Source organism: Salvia hispanica, chromosome 3, assembly GCF_029641045.1.
Source record: "Salvia hispanica isolate PSC_SH4W2 chromosome 3, Shi_PSC_v1, whole genome shotgun sequence".
Lineage (NCBI taxonomy): Eukaryota > Viridiplantae > Streptophyta > Magnoliopsida > Lamiales > Lamiaceae > Salvia > Salvia hispanica.
Genome location: NC_142694.1, coordinates 26,799,880 through 26,817,977, shown reverse-complemented (window position 1 = coordinate 26,817,977; position 18,098 = coordinate 26,799,880). Strand labels below are relative to the sequence as shown.

General features: G+C 38.5%; 3 protein-coding genes across 5 annotated transcripts; 2 read left to right on the top strand and 1 right to left on the bottom strand.

Moving 5' to 3' along the window:
- The first annotated feature begins 6,992 nt into the window (after positions 1–6,992).
- Positions 6,993–8,360, top strand: LOC125211060 (uncharacterized). The gene is made up of 4 exons (XM_048110740.2): positions 6,993–7,196; positions 7,269–7,372; positions 7,453–7,624; positions 7,709–8,360. The coding sequence occupies exons 1-4, from the start codon at positions 7,005–7,007 to the stop codon at positions 8,216–8,218; spliced, it is 978 nt and encodes a 325-aa protein (XP_047966697.2). The 5' UTR covers positions 6,993–7,004; the 3' UTR covers positions 8,219–8,360.
- Positions 8,361–9,997: 1,637 nt separating this feature from the next.
- On the top strand, positions 9,998–11,209 carry LOC125213369 (uncharacterized). The gene is made up of 4 exons (XM_048113880.2): positions 9,998–10,257; positions 10,346–10,449; positions 10,542–10,713; positions 10,785–11,209. The coding sequence occupies exons 1-4, from the start codon at positions 10,066–10,068 to the stop codon at positions 11,175–11,177; spliced, it is 861 nt and encodes a 286-aa protein (XP_047969837.1). The 5' UTR covers positions 9,998–10,065; the 3' UTR covers positions 11,178–11,209.
- Positions 11,210–11,355: 146 nt separating this feature from the next.
- On the bottom strand, positions 11,356–18,031 carry LOC125213366 (Flavodoxin family protein). Of its 3 annotated transcripts, XM_048113870.2 has the most exons (14): positions 17,927–18,031; positions 17,745–17,822; positions 17,441–17,628; positions 17,255–17,332; positions 17,071–17,175; positions 16,850–16,941; positions 15,780–15,955; positions 15,040–15,134; positions 14,427–14,501; positions 14,200–14,310; positions 13,775–13,897; positions 12,810–12,929; positions 12,158–12,374; positions 11,356–12,077 (listed from the first exon to the last, which is right to left on the bottom strand). In XM_048113870.2, exons 3-14 carry the CDS (start codon positions 17,594–17,596, stop codon positions 11,548–11,550), a joined length of 1,878 nt encoding a protein of 625 aa, XP_047969827.1. In that variant the 5' UTR covers positions 17,597–17,628; positions 17,745–17,822; positions 17,927–18,031; the 3' UTR covers positions 11,356–11,547. The 3 variants fall into 3 exon arrangements, with proteins under 3 accessions (XP_047969827.1, XP_047969833.1, XP_047969834.1); XM_048113876.2 differs by lacking the exons at positions 14,427–14,501; positions 15,040–15,134; positions 15,780–15,955; ... (4 more) ...; positions 17,745–17,822; positions 17,927–18,031 and having other exon boundaries at positions 14,196–14,310; XM_048113877.2 differs by lacking the exons at positions 13,775–13,897; positions 14,200–14,310; positions 14,427–14,501; ... (6 more) ...; positions 17,745–17,822; positions 17,927–18,031 and having other exon boundaries at positions 12,158–12,257; positions 12,334–12,374; positions 12,810–12,901.
- Positions 18,032–18,098: the final 67 nt, after the last annotated feature.

The following is an 18,098-nucleotide window of genomic DNA, read 5'->3' as shown; positions in this document are numbered from 1 at the left end:
TTACTCCTTGTTTATTACGTACCATATGCGTATACAAATAAAAAGTATATCTAAATAAGGGAAATTGGTCTTTAAAACCATGAACTTTGCCCAAAATTTGGTATTTCCCATGAACTTTGAAATTGGTATATAATGTCACGAACTTTGCATTTTGTTTGGTATTTCCCACGGCATGTTTATTACTATATTTGACTAACTTATGAGGCTTTTATCATACTTGACACAATTAAATCAACGTAGTTTTCAACGTGACTTTTTATGCTACATGCTATGAACTTAAAAAGTGGTTTCAAATATTATAAAACATATCACGATAGTCTATGTTAAATAAGATTTTGATAAAAATATCTTATTTGAGTGAGTTTGGGAAATACCAAACAAAATGCAAAGTTCGTGATATTATATACCAATTTCAAAGTTCATGGGAAATACAAAATTTTAGGCAAAGTTCATGGTTTTAGAGACCAATTTCCCTCTAAAGAATTATATGTACAAATAATCTGTGATTATCGAATAAGATATTGTTTGTTACGCATATCATATCTTAATGTAGGAGTACATAAAAGTAAAAAAATATTTAAAGAAATCTATTATATTGAAATCTCTTAGAGCATCTCTGGTAACGCCCTTCCCACTAGGACTTCTACTAAAACTTTCCACAAAAACTTCCTATCACGTCATCACTAGGACTTCCCATCCCACTGCCACATCACTAGGTCTTCTCCTGCACTAGGACTTCCCACTAGGACTTTCCGCAATAAAATTAAATTCACAAATACGAACGGGGAAATGCGAATATTTCATTAAAAAAAACATACATTATTCGAAAAAAGAAAAATTACATAGTAGATAATAAAAAATGAACCATATCAACGTCGATCCCTCCGCGTCCAAACCTCTTCGATAATATCCTCCTGAAGTCGAATATGGGCATCTCTTTGCCGCATGTCGGCAAATGCGCGCAACCGCTCAACCTCTCCATGAGGTACCCCATGTTCACATTCGCGGTGGCCACGCCGTGGCTTGGACCGACACCCGTATCATCTTCGTTGGTTCACTGAGTTAGTTCGCCACCTTCACTTTCGACAATCATGTTGTGCAAAATGATACATGCGTACATGATGTCGCCGATGTTGGGAATATACCACATCCGTGAAGGACCCTTCACCATCGCCCATCGACTCTGGAGCACACCAAATGCCCGCTTAACATCCTTGCGCGCTGCCTCCTGATGGCTAGCAAAGTAGGACTTCTTTGGTCCGATCGCATGCTTGATCGTCTTCACAAAGACGGGCCAGTTTGGGTATATCCCATCCGCCAAATAGTATCCCATATTGTGCTGGTTGCCGTTGGCGATGAAACTGATGGCGGGACCAACGCCATTGCACTGATCGTTGAATAGGGGCGACGACTGGAGGACGTTGAGGTCGTTGTTCGACCCGGCGACTCCAAAATAAGCATGTCATATCCACAGCCGGTAGTCAGCTACAGCTTCAAGGATCATCGTGGGATGCTTGGCTTTGAAGCCGGAAGTGTGTATCCTCTTCCAGGCGGCGGAGCAGTTCTTCCACTCCTAATGCATACAATCTATGCTGCCCAACATCCCAGGGAACCCGTGCACCGACCCGTGCATATTTATCAGCTGCTGGCAGTCTTCGGGGCTCAGACTCTGAAGATAGCGATCCCCGAATATCTCTCTAAAGCCTGCGCAAAAATTCTGCAGACACTCGACGGCTGACGACTCGTCAGTGTGGAGGTACTCGTCGAACATGTCGGCCGGGCCTCCGTACGCCAGTTGCCTGATTGCGGCAGTGCACTTCTGTAAGGGCGTGTGTCCGGGTTTGCCAGCCGCATCCTCCCTGATCCTGAAATACTCGTATCTTCTCTCTAAATCACCCACGATATGCATAAACAGCGGACGATGCATCCTAAAACGTCGCCGGAATAAGGCATCCCCAAAATGCGGCTGCGGAGCGAAGTAGTCCTGATACAACCGAATATGTGCAGCAATGTGGTCCCGGGGTACATGACGTCGCCAATGGATCGGCCGAGGTACCGCCGCCTGCTGCTGCCTCTGCCGTAGCAATCGATCAATCGCCCTTTCCATAGCGACATCCAATTTATTCTCACTATCACTATCACTATCACTATCACTAGCGCCCCCGCCACTCCCACCCGCACGACTACTAGTCATTCTAGATATACTTGAAAATAGAGTTTAGAAAGAGAAACTTGTCAACACAAGTGGTGTGAATGAAATGAAGTTCAACGAGCCATATTTATAGAGTTTTAAAAAAATAATAATAATTTTTAGTCGGACGTCCGACCTCGACGTCCGACCCACGCCACAGTGGCGGACGTCCGCCCGCCCGTCGGTCTGATATCCGAGCCCATCCCACGGGCGCACGGGACGTCCGTGTCCGAGTGTTTGCTTCACTACGGCGGACGTCCAATCGGACTTCCGCGACGTCCACCGTTGGAGATGCTCTTAGTACTTTTTTTTTTCAGGTCCGAAAAATTCTAATTTATGATCAAAGACTTGTGTTAGATAATTATGGTGCTATTAACATTTTCGCGAAATGTGTGTGGCCCGATGAGGCCCAAGGTTCTATTATTGCATGTATATATTATCGACGATATATGGACGACACTTTTCAATTAATATTTGTATAGATTTAATAGCCTTGTTTTTTAATCTTTAATAGTAGTAGTATATAGTTTTGGTAAGAAGATTGTCAATGTGGCTGGTTGTATTATGAATGATTGTGGACAGTGGCGTTGTGTAAAAATAAGTTGACTAGTGCATATTCTTATTTGGTGAGCAATAATTCAATCAATTATCAATAAGATAGTCCTGTCTACATAGATTTTGTTGCAAAATAAGATAGAAATAGGGATAAAATATGATTGAAATATTGTTAATTAAAAATGAAAGTCATCTTATTAGAGATAAAAATTTACCACGAAATCACTATAACTGATTTAGATATACTACAAATTAAATGAAAAAAAACTTTGTTTTTCATAGAAACAATTTTTGCCAAAGTTATTTTTAATAATGATTTTGTTAGACAAATTAAAATGAAAAAAAGCTTGATCTTTTCATAAAAATAAATTTTTGCAAAAGTTATTTTTAATAATGCGAAGTGTCATTTACTAGAGCAAGCGATAACTTTTACTATCTGTAAAAAAGTATAATCACTTTCTCATATGGAACAACTATTTTCATTTATAACAACAATTTATTTTGACTATAAGAGCATTCGCAGCGGCATGTTCGTCCGTCCGTGCCACTGGCAAGGACATCATCGTCCGCCGCTGCAGCTCATCCGATTGTGCCAGCGGCACGGCGCTGCTCTTAAATAAGAGCACGTCCGTGCTGCTGACCAGCCTTACGTGGCTGATAAGGCTAATTTCATGCATCGGTTATAAGGATAAATTCTGTGATTTCCTGGTCTAACAAACTTTTTGAGCCAGGTGTGTAGAGAAAATGCCAGCCCCAGGAAGAAGATAGAGATCACCTGGTGAAGGAAAATGACAAGGAAAATTAAGCAGAAGGATGAAAAGCAACTAGATTGAAGAGCATCGTTTGAAGGGCAAAATAGGAATCACAAAGAACAGTCTAGAAGCTTTATCCACTATAAAAAGGAGCACGCAAACAACATGCGAGAGACGATCGTCACCTTTTCCAGCTCCTAGCTTAGTTTTCTATTTTTTCTACACACTCATTTGGTGAAATTTTCTGGGGGGTTCTCGTTTCGTAGGAAGTGTGGGTGCAACACCGTCTCTACGGAGGCGAAGAAACAATTATCCTTTATTTCTGTCTACTTTGGTACTCGCCGAGTCCTCGCTGTTCGAGGCTCGGCTTTTGTGTTGTTTCTATCGTTGGATATTTCGTATTTTGCAATGGATATTTCTGTTTATGTTTCGTTTATCTTGTTGTGTTGTTTTGGGATCGATTTGCTGATCTTTGTTGGTTGATCTGAGTTTGAAGCTGGTTTGTGAGAAATCTGTTGTTGATCGGAGAAATCTACGTAGATCAATGAGAATCCGAGGTGGAAATGATGTTTGGTGGTTGTGGATGGTTTGGATCCGGAGTGGATTAAGCGTCCCGTGACTGGATCTGTTTGTTTGAAGTTTCATTTAGTTGTTTAAATTCTGCATTCTCGTTTTACCTCATCTAGTAGCCGTAGATCTGCCTTAGTTTTAACTGTTCTTCGTTTTTACTGCTTTTAATTCCGTCTGCTTCGTGTCGATTTATGTTTTTGCTCTGTTTCTTAACTGGTTATTTCCTGGTAAATGTTGAAGAAGATGATGTCGCTGTTAGTTGGTCCTTTAGTTAGTTATTTTGCAGCTTTTCAATCGTACTCTACCTTTTCAGAAAATGGTCCCCACATTCAGTTGTTTTCTTAGGTCTGGGTAATTTAGGGAATAGTTTTCTTAGATCTAGTAATTGTCTCGCTTGTTCAGGTTTATATGCACGTTTTCTGTTTCTGCCTAGATCTAGCTGTTAGGGTAACATATTTCTATTACCAAGTCTAGGAAGTAAAGCTCAACCCTAAAAATGCGTGGCAGCAGCCAACAAAAATAGTTCCCGAGTCTTTGAACATGTTTATTTGCGCATTCATCTCTGTGGGATCGATCCCTACTTCCCTGTGCTAATTTTAGTATACGTGGTTGAGGGTTTTGAAGAGGTGTGTCCGACGACCGAGATCTTCCATCGATCCGTGAGTTCCTAGACCCTGTGATCTAGTGGATTCGCTGGACTCAGGAAGCTTGATATTCCTTACTGTGCACACAGTCTAGCTGCAGCTACTTCAGTGGCGCAATGCGATTGGCCAACTGTATCTCCGTTGGCAAATTTGATTTTTTCTTTTCTTTTTTAAAAAAATTCGAAATTAATATTAAAAACAAAAAAAAATATTTTTGGATTCCAAAAAAAAAAGAGCCGTTTATGGATGTTTTTTTGGAATTTTTTGAATTTTTTTTTAATCCCAAAATCATCTATAAATACACACATTCATCATCCACTTTTCACATCAAATTATCTTTCATTCATATTTTTTCATACTAATCATCTACATCTTCCTATCTCACTCAAACCCTCTCTAAAAATATTTCAAAAATGGATTTCACCGATCTCATTGCGGAAGCAGGGCGCGAAGAACAAGAATACCAGGAACAATATCGTGCCACCTATGAAGCCTATGTCACCGCCAATACCCCCGCCCCTCCTCCTCGACCAACTAGATCAACTCGTCGTCGCTACATCCATCGTGACCGAGAGGGAGCCCACGAAAGGCTCATTGCCGACTATTTTTTCGACTAGCCGCGGTATCCAGGAGATTACTTTCGGCGCCGTTTTTGCATGTCAAAAAGGTTGTTTATGCGTATTGTCAACACATTGTCCGCTCGTGTCGAATACTTTCAACACGGTGTAGACGCAATCGGTCAGCAAAGTCTCTCGGCGTTGCAAAAGTGTACTTGTGTCATCCGACAATTTGCTACCGAGCAAATGGCTGACCTCTTCGACGAGTATTTGCATGTGGGTGAGTCAACTGGAATCCTATGCCTCAAAAAGTTTTGCTACAACGTTCGTTCTGCTTTCGGCGAGGAATTCCTTCGGGCACCCACCATTGAAGATTGTCAACGGTTGCTTCATCTTCACGAAACAGTCCACGGTTTTCCCGGTATGCTAGGCAGCATTGATTTCATGCATTGGAAGTGGAAGAATTGACCGATTGCATGGAGGGGGCAATACTTAAGCGGCCACAGAGGCGGCGGCCCAACGCTTATCCTTGAAGTGGTCGCCGACTACCGCCTATGGATTTGGCATGTATATTTCGGTGTTGCCGGATCCAACAACGACTTGAACGTGCACTATTCTTCACCACTCTCTGATGATGTTTTGAATGGTGTAGCACCGGCGATCGACTTCACCGTCAACGGAAATGCATACCACATGGGTTACTATCTCGCCGATGGTATCTACCCAAGGTGGTCGACTTTCGTGAAGACGTTCAGCAATCCGCAAGAGCCGAGATGGATTCTTCTTGCGCAGTGTCAAGAGTCTGCTCGGAAAGACGTCGAAAGAGATTTTGGGGTCCTTCAAGGCCAATTCAACATTGTGAAGGCCCCGACTCGGCTATGGTACGTTAAGAATATCGCCGACACCATGTACACGTGTATTATCTTGCACAACATGATTATAGCTGACGAAGGACCGATGGCGGCTAACTTTTACGACGAGGATGAAGCCGGAAGCTCAACCGCGAGGTCTCCCCATACGACGGTGAACGAGAGGATCGAAACAAGACACACAATGCGCGATACAAGAGCCCACATTGAGCTACAAAAAGACCTAATCAATCACATTTGAGCGAAATTTGGCAACAAGTAGTGGGTCTTTTTAATTTTATGAATTTAATTATGTATTTTTTAATTTTTAGGATTTTAATTATGTAATTTTTATTTTTTAATGTATTTTTATATTGTAGAAATGTTTTTAGTAATTGAAGTATTTAAATTGAATAATAGAATGATGAAACCCTTGAGCTTGTCCTTGCAGAAGAGCACAGATGTGGGTGTTGTGCTCTAAGCTAAGGACAAAGAGTAAAAGTGGGTTCGGGCCCACCTCTATGCTCTTAAATAAGAGCACGGATGAGGATGCTCTAAAAGCACTCATTCCTAAATAATAATTATTTCATAACTAACTTTTAATTGGAGGTCATGGCTAAAAAAACTTATTAAGTTGCCTTTTTTCTTAGTGTAGGCCCAATAATAAGAATAGTCTCGGAAATCATCTCATGTCACAATTGCCATTAAATTCACAACGTAAACGAAAGAAGTTGAAGATGGACTAATTCATACGAGAATCAATGTTTAGGAAAATCTAAACTTTGAATGTGGACCATTCAAATCCACAACGATTCTACAAACTATATATAACTACTAAACATATTAAATTATTTTAAAGGCTACATCACATCCAGAAATTGAGCAGAATGGGGAAGAGGTTGAATGCTGTGCTGAGAAGAAGCTCCAACGACTCGAAGAAGTTAAGGATGGTGGCGAATCTCGCAGTCTCTAGAATCGCCATTCTCAGAAACCTTCACGGCGTCAGATACAGCCAAGCAAGATCCGATGTGGTTCAGTTGCTGCACCAACAACCTCATCAACGCCACGCTCTTTTTCGAGTAATTTGATCTCACATGCTCAAGATTTTATCGAGTTGAGTATGTGTGAGTTTTTTAAATTTCTATTTATAGGTTGAGCAAGTGATCAAAGGGCAACAGTCATTGGATGCACTGGCAATGATAGAGATGTGCTGCCATATACTACAAGAGAGCACTGAGATCATCACAAACAGCAGGTACAAAAATAGTGTTATCACAGCTTCTTCTTTTTTTAATTTTTCTAAATATTAATAGAAACTATGACTGTGTGATGCAGGGAGTGTCCGGGTGAGGTGAAGGAGGCGGTGTCGAGCTTGATCTTTGCTGCTTCGAGAACTGGAAAGTTCCCAGAGTTGCAAGAGATTCGACGCATCTTCACATCCAAATATGGCAAAGACTTTGCATACAGTGCTGTGGAATTAAGAAATGGCTGCGGAGTTTATCCTAAGGTAAGTTAGTTAGCCTACGAGTTAAGTCCATTTTTTTTCTTGTCATGAAATGTACATGATTTTAAGATGATGGTTTTGTTTCAGTTGGTAGAGGGATTTTCGACAGAGAGAGCGAGCATGGAGACCAGACGAAATCTGCTCAAGCAAATCGCGAAAGATAATGGGATCACTCTAGATAAGGCAGAACTGAGCAGGAACATTGATCTGCAAGAAAAGAATGAAGAATTAAAAGATAGAGATGGCGCGGCTGCAGTTGGAGATGCGTTCGACTCAGACAATGATGGCTCGAGTGCAATGTGCAGATCAGAGGATGAAGAAATAATAGAGAATCCAAGTGAATATACTGAGCAAAAGAAAGGGAGAGAACCTCTGCTGTGGGAGAAATTACGACAACGTTTTGCTAAAATAAAGCAACCATTTTTCGTTCTTTCAGCTTTTGCTTTTATGTTTATCATGATTTCAGTATTTATCTCATGCATAGTGTCTAATTTTTTGTTCATTCAAGTTTCAACAGCTTTTGTTTTTATTTTTCTTTTGCTTAAAATTTTCATTCAAGTGGTAGAGATATTTTGCATACTAGCTAGTTGTAATTGATGAAGGTGATCATGTAAACAAAGAAATGACATATGTAGTTTGCTGGTGGAGCAGATGACATTCCTCCGCTTGATGAAACCTTGGTCTACAAAATGGATACAGATGCAACCAAGTGTCATGCATACCATTTTCTAATATTACATATTTTAGGAAAATCTATATTTGGTTTTTAAAATACTTTGAAATATTATAATTCTTGTAGTAGTAATATTTTAAAATTTCACTTATTTTTCATGGAAAATCTGAATATTTAATTGACAGTATATATTGAATTAATAACTGTTTTATTTGTCAAAGATCAATTGAATAATTAAATTGTACTAACAAAAAAGTAATTTTAAACAAGATTATGTGGGTAAAAAGAGCTATGTAACTTATGTGAAAAAGAATAAATTTGAGATCCATTTACAATATTATAGTGTGGTGACCATTCATGAAAATAACTCCATAAAAATAAGTTGGCTTGTGCATATTATTATTCGGTGAGCTAGAAAATCAATTATCAATAAGATAATCTTGTCAGCGTATGAGTTCTTGCAAAATTATCTAAATAGTAAAAATAGAGAGAAAAGATGGTTGCAATATTGTTAAAGAAAATGAAAGTCGGATGAGGATCTTCTGCTATGCAAGTTTGCACAGCAGCTCCTGCAGTTACACACATCTGAATAAAATACATTAAATATATTAGATAAATATATATTATTATATTGTTATGTGAGCAACAAGGGTTGTTGTGCAAACTTGCACAGCAGAGGATCCCCCTGATGAAAGTCACCTTGATACAGAGAAAGAAACTTGCTCCGTTTGTCTTTAAACGTCACAATTTGACTTGACACATCACACTTATCACCTCAAGCCCATGAAGGGCATTTCAGAGATCTTAGAAGGCCGTTTTACATAAATCACACATCCATTAATTTCTATTTATATCGTTAGTTGTTACTTTAGATGAAGTGAGAAGAAGAGGGAATGAAAATTGGGAAAGAAGAGAGAAAAAAGGAAGAAATGAGAAAAAAGAATTAGAGATATAAATCAAATATTTTAATGAAGAATATAGAATAAATATACAGAAATGCCATTCCATGGGTTTGAGGGTATTTTTGTCCAATTTTTTTTAAAACTGTGAAAAAGTAACTTAAACGATATTACTTCTAAGTTAATGGACATCAGAAGATATTTTCAAATGTTACAGACCAAAGTTTATATCTTGGCGAAGTTTGCGGACAAAAAAATTTCCCTCTATATTTTAATTGGGCAAAAGAAGCCACTCGTAGACGAGGCGAGTGGGCTTCACTGCCCAATAAGAATGCGCCATGTGGGGGAGGCACGTCGCTCGATAACTAAAACACTTCCTCTCCACCAAGTGATGCTCGGCGCAACAAGACTCCTGCAACGATGTCTCACCACCATCTCGTCTCAGCGAGATGGGACCGAGCTGGTGGCAGAGCTGTGGATGCTCTTACAAAACCAACTCGTTGAGGGGCTCAAATGACGTTAATGTTGGCAAAGCTTACTATTGAGAGGCCTTTAAAACTAATTAATTTTTGTGTAGGACCAGTAATAAGACTAGTCAATAAATTTCCAATTCATTGACTGAGCCATAAAAATCACAAATAGTAAAAGGTAGAAGGAAAAGTTACAAGTTGAAAATGGACTCATTCATACCGGAGTCAAAGTTTATGAAAATCTAAAATAAAAGTGGAGAAATCTTCAGCGCACATACGTATTTGCGCACATGCAGTTTGAATCTTTCGTTCAACTCCTCAAACTATATATAACTGCCAAACATATCAAATCAAACCACCAAACTATATTAAAGGTTGTAAGAGATCAACAAGTTGAGCAGAATGGGAAAGCGGTTGAATGCTCTGCTGGGAAGAAGCTCCAGCGCCTCGAAGAAGCTAAGGACAGTGGCAAATCTCGCAGTCTCTAGAATCGCAATTCTCAGAAACCTTCATGGCGTGAGATGCAGCCAAGCAAGATCCGATGTGATTCAGCTGCTGCACCAACAACCTCATCAACACCATGCTCTCGTTCGAGTAAGTTGGTCTCACATGCTGAATATTTTATCATCCCACAATCGAGTTGAGTGTGTGTAGTTGATGTGAGTTTAATTTCTGTTAATAGGTTGAGCAAGTGATCAAGGAGCAAAATTCACTGGATGCACTGGTTATGATAGAGATGTGCTGCCATATATTGAAGGAGAGCACTGAGATTATCACAAACAGCAGGTGTAAAAATAGTGCGATCATAGTTTTTTTTTTTTTTTCTCCTTTGTTAAACCAGAGGAAGTGTTAACAGGAGGTCTGACTGTGTGATGTAGGGAGTGTCCTGATGAGGTGAAGGAGGCGGTATCGAGCTTGATCTTTGCTGCTTCGAGAACTGGAGAGTTCCCAGAGCTGCAAGAGATTCGCCGCATCTTCACTTCCAAATATGGCAAAGACTTTGCATACAGTGCTGTGGAATTAAGAAATGGCTGCAGAGTTTATCCTAAGGTAAGTTAGTCTGAGAGTTTGAGATGATAATTAAGCAAGTGCATGGTTTTAAGAGGATAATTTCATTGCAGTTGGTAGAGGGATTATCGACAGAGAGAGCGAGCATGGAGACCAGACAAAATCTGCTTAAGCAAATTGCGAAAGAAAATGGGATCACTCTAGAATTGAGCAGAAACATTGATCTGCAAGAAGAGAGTGAAGATTTAAAAGATATTCCCATGAAAGATGATTACCATGAGGTAGCACCAGCAGCTGGAGATGCAATCGACTCAGATGGCGCTGTTGCAGCTGGAGATGCATTCGACTCAGATGATGATGGCTTCAATGCAATGTGCGGATCAGATGATGAAGAAATAATAGAAAATCTAAATGTATATAATGTGCAAACCAATGCCGAAATGTCAGAGGACAAAGTTTTTGATGCACAAGTGAATGGAAAAACAATACATGATGATACACCTTAATTATGTCAGAAAATTTTAGTTTGCTAGTTCAAGGCAACACTTGCAGATTGCTATGAGTAAATAGAGCATTAACACAATTTCATCTCCTATTAGCCTATCAGGTGAATTAGTCTTTTACACCCTTCATAATCCAAAAGAACAACGTATATATCTACGAAGATTAATAACATCAACAATATCGAACAAAAACACAGATTATAATAAATTAATAAAAAACAAGGAAATTCTAGCAGTTCAGAAAAATGTATTCTTCTTTCAGTAGATGCATTTAACAAAGTATGTTGAACAACAAATTTTTACCCATAAATATTGCGAAAAGGCGTGCACCTTCATGCTTGTAAACATTGCAATGGAAGTTTTAATAAGAAGGTCAAGACCAAGCCTCGACGTGATACTTGCCAGCCCTTTCCAGTGTCCTAATCCATGTCGATGCAGCTTCTCTTGGAACCCCGGTTTCATTCGAAACAATTTCCTCCAATGCTGACATTACATCAGCAGGCATTTTATTTGCAGATCCAGCAACATAAACAGCAGCGCCCTGACTTAGCAAACTCCATATTTTACTCCTTTGCTCCCTCATTTTGTGTTGTACATACACTTTATGCGGCTGTTCCCTCGAAAAGGCAACATAGAATCCTCCACCTTTCTCTTCAGAAAGCACTCCATTCTTCTGCAAATGTGACAGCCAAAAATCCCTGTACAGGAAATCATCCTTCTCGTTTCTACACCCAAAGAAGAAGACAACAGGAGCAGTTGTAACAGTTTTACTCTGAATTGCACGTTCCTCCACAAACCCATGGAAAGGTGCGCATCCAGTTCCAGGTCCAACAAGAATCAGAGGAAGTGATGGTGGTGGCGGAGGAAGACAGCCTTTGCTAATCCATGCTGGTATAAGGACTCCTGTTAACAGGAAACTGTAAATACATTTTGCTGGACAAGAGGTCCTGGGAGGGGAGGGGTTGCCGTAAAACTAATCTTACTCTGATTGGGATCAAGACCCGCAAGCCATGATGAGCAAAGACCCGTGCGTTTCCTCTTGTAAGGTGTTGTCCATGACACTACGCTTATAGTTAAATGGACCTGATTTGGATGGGCTGAATTAGATGAAGAGATGGAAAAGGCCCTTGTTTTTAGTGGAGGAACCAGCTGTACCAACCATTCAAAGGGCATCTGCACAGAAGGAAAATCCTCCAGCACCTACATCACGGAAACAAAAATTAAATTTCATTTATGATTGCACAATCAGAGACAGTAAGAGAATTTAATTCCTATACTAGGTGCAGCGAATCAACAGCAACTGAGGTATCTAGTAGTACGATAAATCTATAGTCCATACAGAGCAGGACCCTAAAGAAAATGAAGTGTCTATTACACAGATCTCGTGGTATTTTTACATGGAGCATCCTACACCAAAGCAAACTGTTTGCTATAAGATTATGAAAAATCACACACTTTACTTGAAGATCAAACTGTATAGGCCCACATCATTACCAACTTCAATTGATGAGAAGGCCTTTCCCAGTTATATTGCAGTACTCTTGTAAATTTTTTATAATAAGAAAAATGTGAAGTAAATATTAATGTCCTGTTTGTGAAATACTAAGTAATCAAAGCAAAAAACCATATCATCACCTCAAGGACAGTTCTCCGTTCCTTCTGATTGTACTGGTATAAATCATCTCTTCCTTCAGGTGAGGCGAAATATTGAAGCCTTTCCTTTTCATGCTCAGCAGTGGCAAAGAAACTCATGACCTGGAGTAGCTCGCGATTTAGAAGTGCTAAGCTAAATTAGACATATAATGCTTCAATCTCAATGTAGTAATTTTAATTGGACCCTTCAAAAATTCTCAAATAGTTAGCTGAGACATCTTCCGAGTAGATGTCCTTATTGACAATGGATGTTTATCGTTATTACATATATTGTTACAATACCTAGTAGAATAGGGTAAACCATGAGTTCACAGCATCTAGGATTGTAAGGTCTTGTTTGGTATGCAGCATGGCATAATATGTGATATACTGATATGTTTGACTGGGATGTCTAGTATCATGTAATGTATCAATATTATGTTTGGTTACATAAACTATAGTATCTACTACAAAAGTAAATTATGGTAGGAAAATAAAATTCTAATAATTTCATCAACTAATTTATGATGGTCGAGTGAAAGTATTGTAGTTTAATCAATTAATAATTGATAAATTAATGATTTGTAAAATAAAGATTTGTATTACTTATCCTACCTGGGAGGTGTTTTACAATATCCGAAAGATCTGCATAATATATCACGAGCAATTGGTTTACAAAGGGTCTTCGTTTTTACGCAAACAAGATATATGCATGTGATGGGTATCTATGAAACCCATGTCATGAGTAGCAAAGGAAACTTTAAGTGCACTATTATTGAGCTACTAGTATGCCTGTGAGCTAGCTAAAAAATGTGTTAACTATATATGCTAGTAACTTCTGTTTTTAACTTTAAAAGTGATAAGTAGTTAACCAAATTTATTTTAAGAAAATAACAAACTTTAGATATAAATTATATTCTTAGAATGAAAGACAATAAACAAGGAACTAAACCAGGCCCCGATAGTACCTCAAAAAAATATCGCCTAGGGGAAGCTGATGCAACATCCATTGCCAACTCAATGAAGGATTTCACCTTCACAGGGGTAGAAGGTTTCTGAAAACCACGGTTCTCATTATCTCTAGCTTGAACCTGAAAGCAAGCAATGAAACAGTTGGGGGATAAATATGTAGGCAAAACAGAAGCATAAGCTGTTTGAATCATATGGGGAAAACTGGGATTAGATATCAAGCAAAACCATAATTCTCACTATCTCTAACCTGAACCTGAAAGCAAGTAAGCACTGAAACAGTTGGGAGGACAAAATAACTAAGCAAAACAGAAACAAAAGCTGTTACAGGATTATATGGAGAGTTGGAGACAAATTGGGGATTTGATATTGAGCAGAAGAACTGGAATGCTAAAAATAAAAAGTGAAGTAGAGAACTACCTACAGTTATGTATGATTCAGGGTTCAAATTACACCGTTGCATAAAGGCATCGAGTGCTTCAGGACTTTGACCTGGAAGAACCTCAAGAATGTCGCCTACATCGTAATTGATAGGCTGCAAAGGAATAAACTATCAGTTAAGTGTTTAGACAGCTAAATAAAGAGGTTCACATCAATTGAGAGCCACTTGATGTATATTAATTTAATCTTAAAAATATATGCCTCACTTACACATGAAACAGCTTCAAACTCAAAGTGACGTACATCCTTCCCGCTTTCCACCCGACTTAATTGATAATTCTTGGTCTACATTAACAAAAATAATTGTTATTGTTATGAAATATTTGCAAGCAATAAGCACTTCATACACAGTCAAGTATGATCGAATTGATGTATGGCTGTGAAAACTTTAGGCACTCTATTAAATAATTCATTCTTTCAACTTGGTTATGACTATTATTTGGAGCATATTATGAGTATAAGGAAGACAACATTTAAATCTACTAAATATTTTTTTTTCCATTTTGTTTCCTCACAGGACACTCTGTGCAATTTAAAGACTAAAGAGACAGCCCTCATCACTAGGGTGGAGATATAGGGTCAAGAAGACAAAAAGGTAAAGATCAACACTAAATATGAAATAAAAATGCGCAATGAAGTGGTTCTGTCTGTCGCTTTCTCCATGCTGCTTGGTGAGGCAAAAAAACATAGGTAACTTTTTCTTTTTTAGGGTCAACATGTGATTCACCAATACCCATATTCATAGCCTAGCACCAACCAAAGAAGCTCCAACTATTGGACACCTCATTAAATCAATATTAGAGATGCATAAAACACTGCCTACCAGTTTGAGGAAGCAATCAGGCCTGCTTTTTCCAGAATATTTCGCAGGATTCATTGAGTGGGCTTTCTCAAGTTGCATCTCCAGATAGTTAAAATCTGTAACATAAATTCTTTTATGTTAAAAAGCATCTGAATCCAATGGTTAAAGCTGAAACGCAAATATCCAAGGATATAGAGAAAGCTACATCCAAAAATTTCGGTCAGTCGAGTCTATCTGCTGCATCTTTTAGATACTATAAATACTGTCGAGCTATAGAGAACGAATCGATGTAAATAGCAGTAGATAAGCATATAAGAATTAATGATTGTGTTTAATCAGAAGAGGTCTGAATTCAAGCCAATAGAAGAAACAAATAGTACACTCTGACTCTCCTAGACAACACAAACAACCAATCTGGGGGTGCTTATGCTAGTTGGAGCAGAGTAATATGTATTTTCTGTAATAAATATCATCTCGAAGCATATGGCAAGGCAACAATGTCAGAGAACAACAAACAGAATTGCTTGTCATACAAGGATTACTGCAATCAAAAGTTTAATAAAGTTATTACTAACCATAAATTACAAACAATTTTTTTCAATCTTACAGTTTACATTACCTCACATAAATCAAGTGCATGTTTTTATCAACGTATTTTAACAGTTTAACAGTAATATCATAAGCAAACGCCATAACATTAAATAATAAAAAAATGTCCAACACTAAAACATTATTTTCAAAATAGCAAAAGGTTTAACAACCTGCATTGGTTGTCATAGGTGATAGCCCTTCTTCAGTGTCATGATATATAACTTGCACTTTAGGTTGATCCATCAAAGTATCGTCAGGATTTATAGCATTTGGAAGCAACCTAGGATTTCTTTGATACAATATACTCCACAAGGAGGACATCCATGGATCTAGAGCCCCTTCATACCTAACAATGATTTTATAAATTCCCAATTAGCCTTCCTTGTGGTAATTCATTCTATAGATACGGCAAAATATTGAGAAGGTGAAAACAATCAAACATATAATCTTCAAAAAGGTACACATCAAAAGGACGGGATGAAGAGTATAAGAATCTATGGTACTTGAGCATGTAAGCGTTATGCTCTCTATTTCTAAAACAACTTCCCAATTTTTCACCATATTCACATCATATATGGTTGACCATTCCACATACTATTCCTGACCATCCACCATCCATCTCATTGTAACCAGCTAAGACTGATATCAAGTGCTTGTTAGTTACACCATTGCACAGATGAATCTCTATCTCTTCTCATGGTAAGTTTTTACCTTCTAGCTTTCAGATTAGAGAAAAAAAATCAAACATCACTCTTTTAAAATAGTGCAACTGACATGCAGACTGATAGGCAATTAGGCATACTTAATATGGGTACAAATATTGGTGGTCGACTTCATTGAAGAACTAATTTATCACATTTCCCTCGCCCCGTTTTCAAGGCCAATCACACGGGTGACGGGGCTATGAACTTGTAAAATTTAGGAAATCAAGTGCAAACTGATCTGGAGCCCCCAAAAGAGGAGATATAGACAAACTTCCATGCTAAAGCTCTAGATTTTCTGCCATAGAATAATTTGCCCCACGGCCATTTTCTGATTTCCACATTTCCTTTTAGTATTACTCCTAATATATTTGGCAGCACATATAACAAACTATATCATGATACATAACTCCTCACTTTAGATGATATGCACAATGGTGATAAAGAATAACCATGACCCTATGTCAACCGACCTATGTCTACCAATTAGTACTCTAAAGTGAGAAATGTGCATAGAGGACCAGAAGTGAAGATGGTACCCTGAAGGATGCTGATCATCTCCCAGGCCTCTTTCAATAATCGGTGATGCACCAAGACTTGAAAGCCGTTTGTCCAGTTTCTTTGCTACAAACTGTAACCAGAAGAGTCATGTTGTTAGATGATTTAATATTATTTAGCATGTGATATATGCTTAATGAGATTTTAATCAACCAAAACTTGATTAGTAAGATAAATTATCAATCAATCTTATAATAATTACATTATACTTTTGGTAGCTTGAATCGCCCAGTCCAAACACAGCATAATTAACCCCTTTAAGCCAATCTTCTGTCAAATTCTTTTGCAATAAGAATCTCCAAAACCCCTGCAGTTCAGCCAATATATTAGTGTACAATTCGATTGACACCAGAAACATTAGATAACAATGCTTCAATTTAAGCAACCTTCATCGAATCTGGATTTTCCCCCTGACCTGCGGTCGACACCACCAAAATGACGGCTTCCTTGTTCGGCAATTCGCTCTGAATCAAGCAAAAACAACTATCATTATCATACTCAAGTGCATGAGAAAATAAGTCTGCAAATCGTATCAAACTTAATTTCTTTTTCATTTGAAATTTCTAAGTTACGGGATGAAACTCGTCCATGGAGAGGACAGAGATGGAAGGGCAACCACGACGCTCAGCTTCGCGGCCAAACCGCTCAGCAGCATCCATTGCATTTCCTGTCTGTGAAGCATACAATATCAGCAGCTGATTTTCACGCTTCATCTCCGTCAAGCACATCGAGTTTTGGCTGTAATTTCTACCGATAGTCGCTGATCAAAAGGAAAATACATTTTAGTCTAAGAGTTCAGTCTGATACTTCTGTTTCAAATTATCGGGATTGAAATCAGGAAATTATTAAAAACTCAAAAGCAAAACTAGTTCATACCTAAAATATGATCTTGCTGCCTTAGTGAATCACACAACCGATTATGAATGTGCTTTTCTAATTTCACTTGGATTTTAACTGTCAAGTATATCAAATAGGGCCAGAACAGACATTAAATCATTTATCCCGCCCCCTCCAATCTTGTAGAAGGAAAATAAGATAAATTGATGAGAGAAAACTACCGTGTTCGGTGTAAACGACGGCGATGGGCTGGTGGTGGCAGTCGAGGGAGATAGGTGAGGGGGGGAGTAGTTTGAGGAGTAAGGACAATGAATTGGGAGAGTGAAGGAAAAGCGGAAAATATTAAAGAACAAATTTATACTATGCGAATATACTAAAGCGACGTCGTATCAA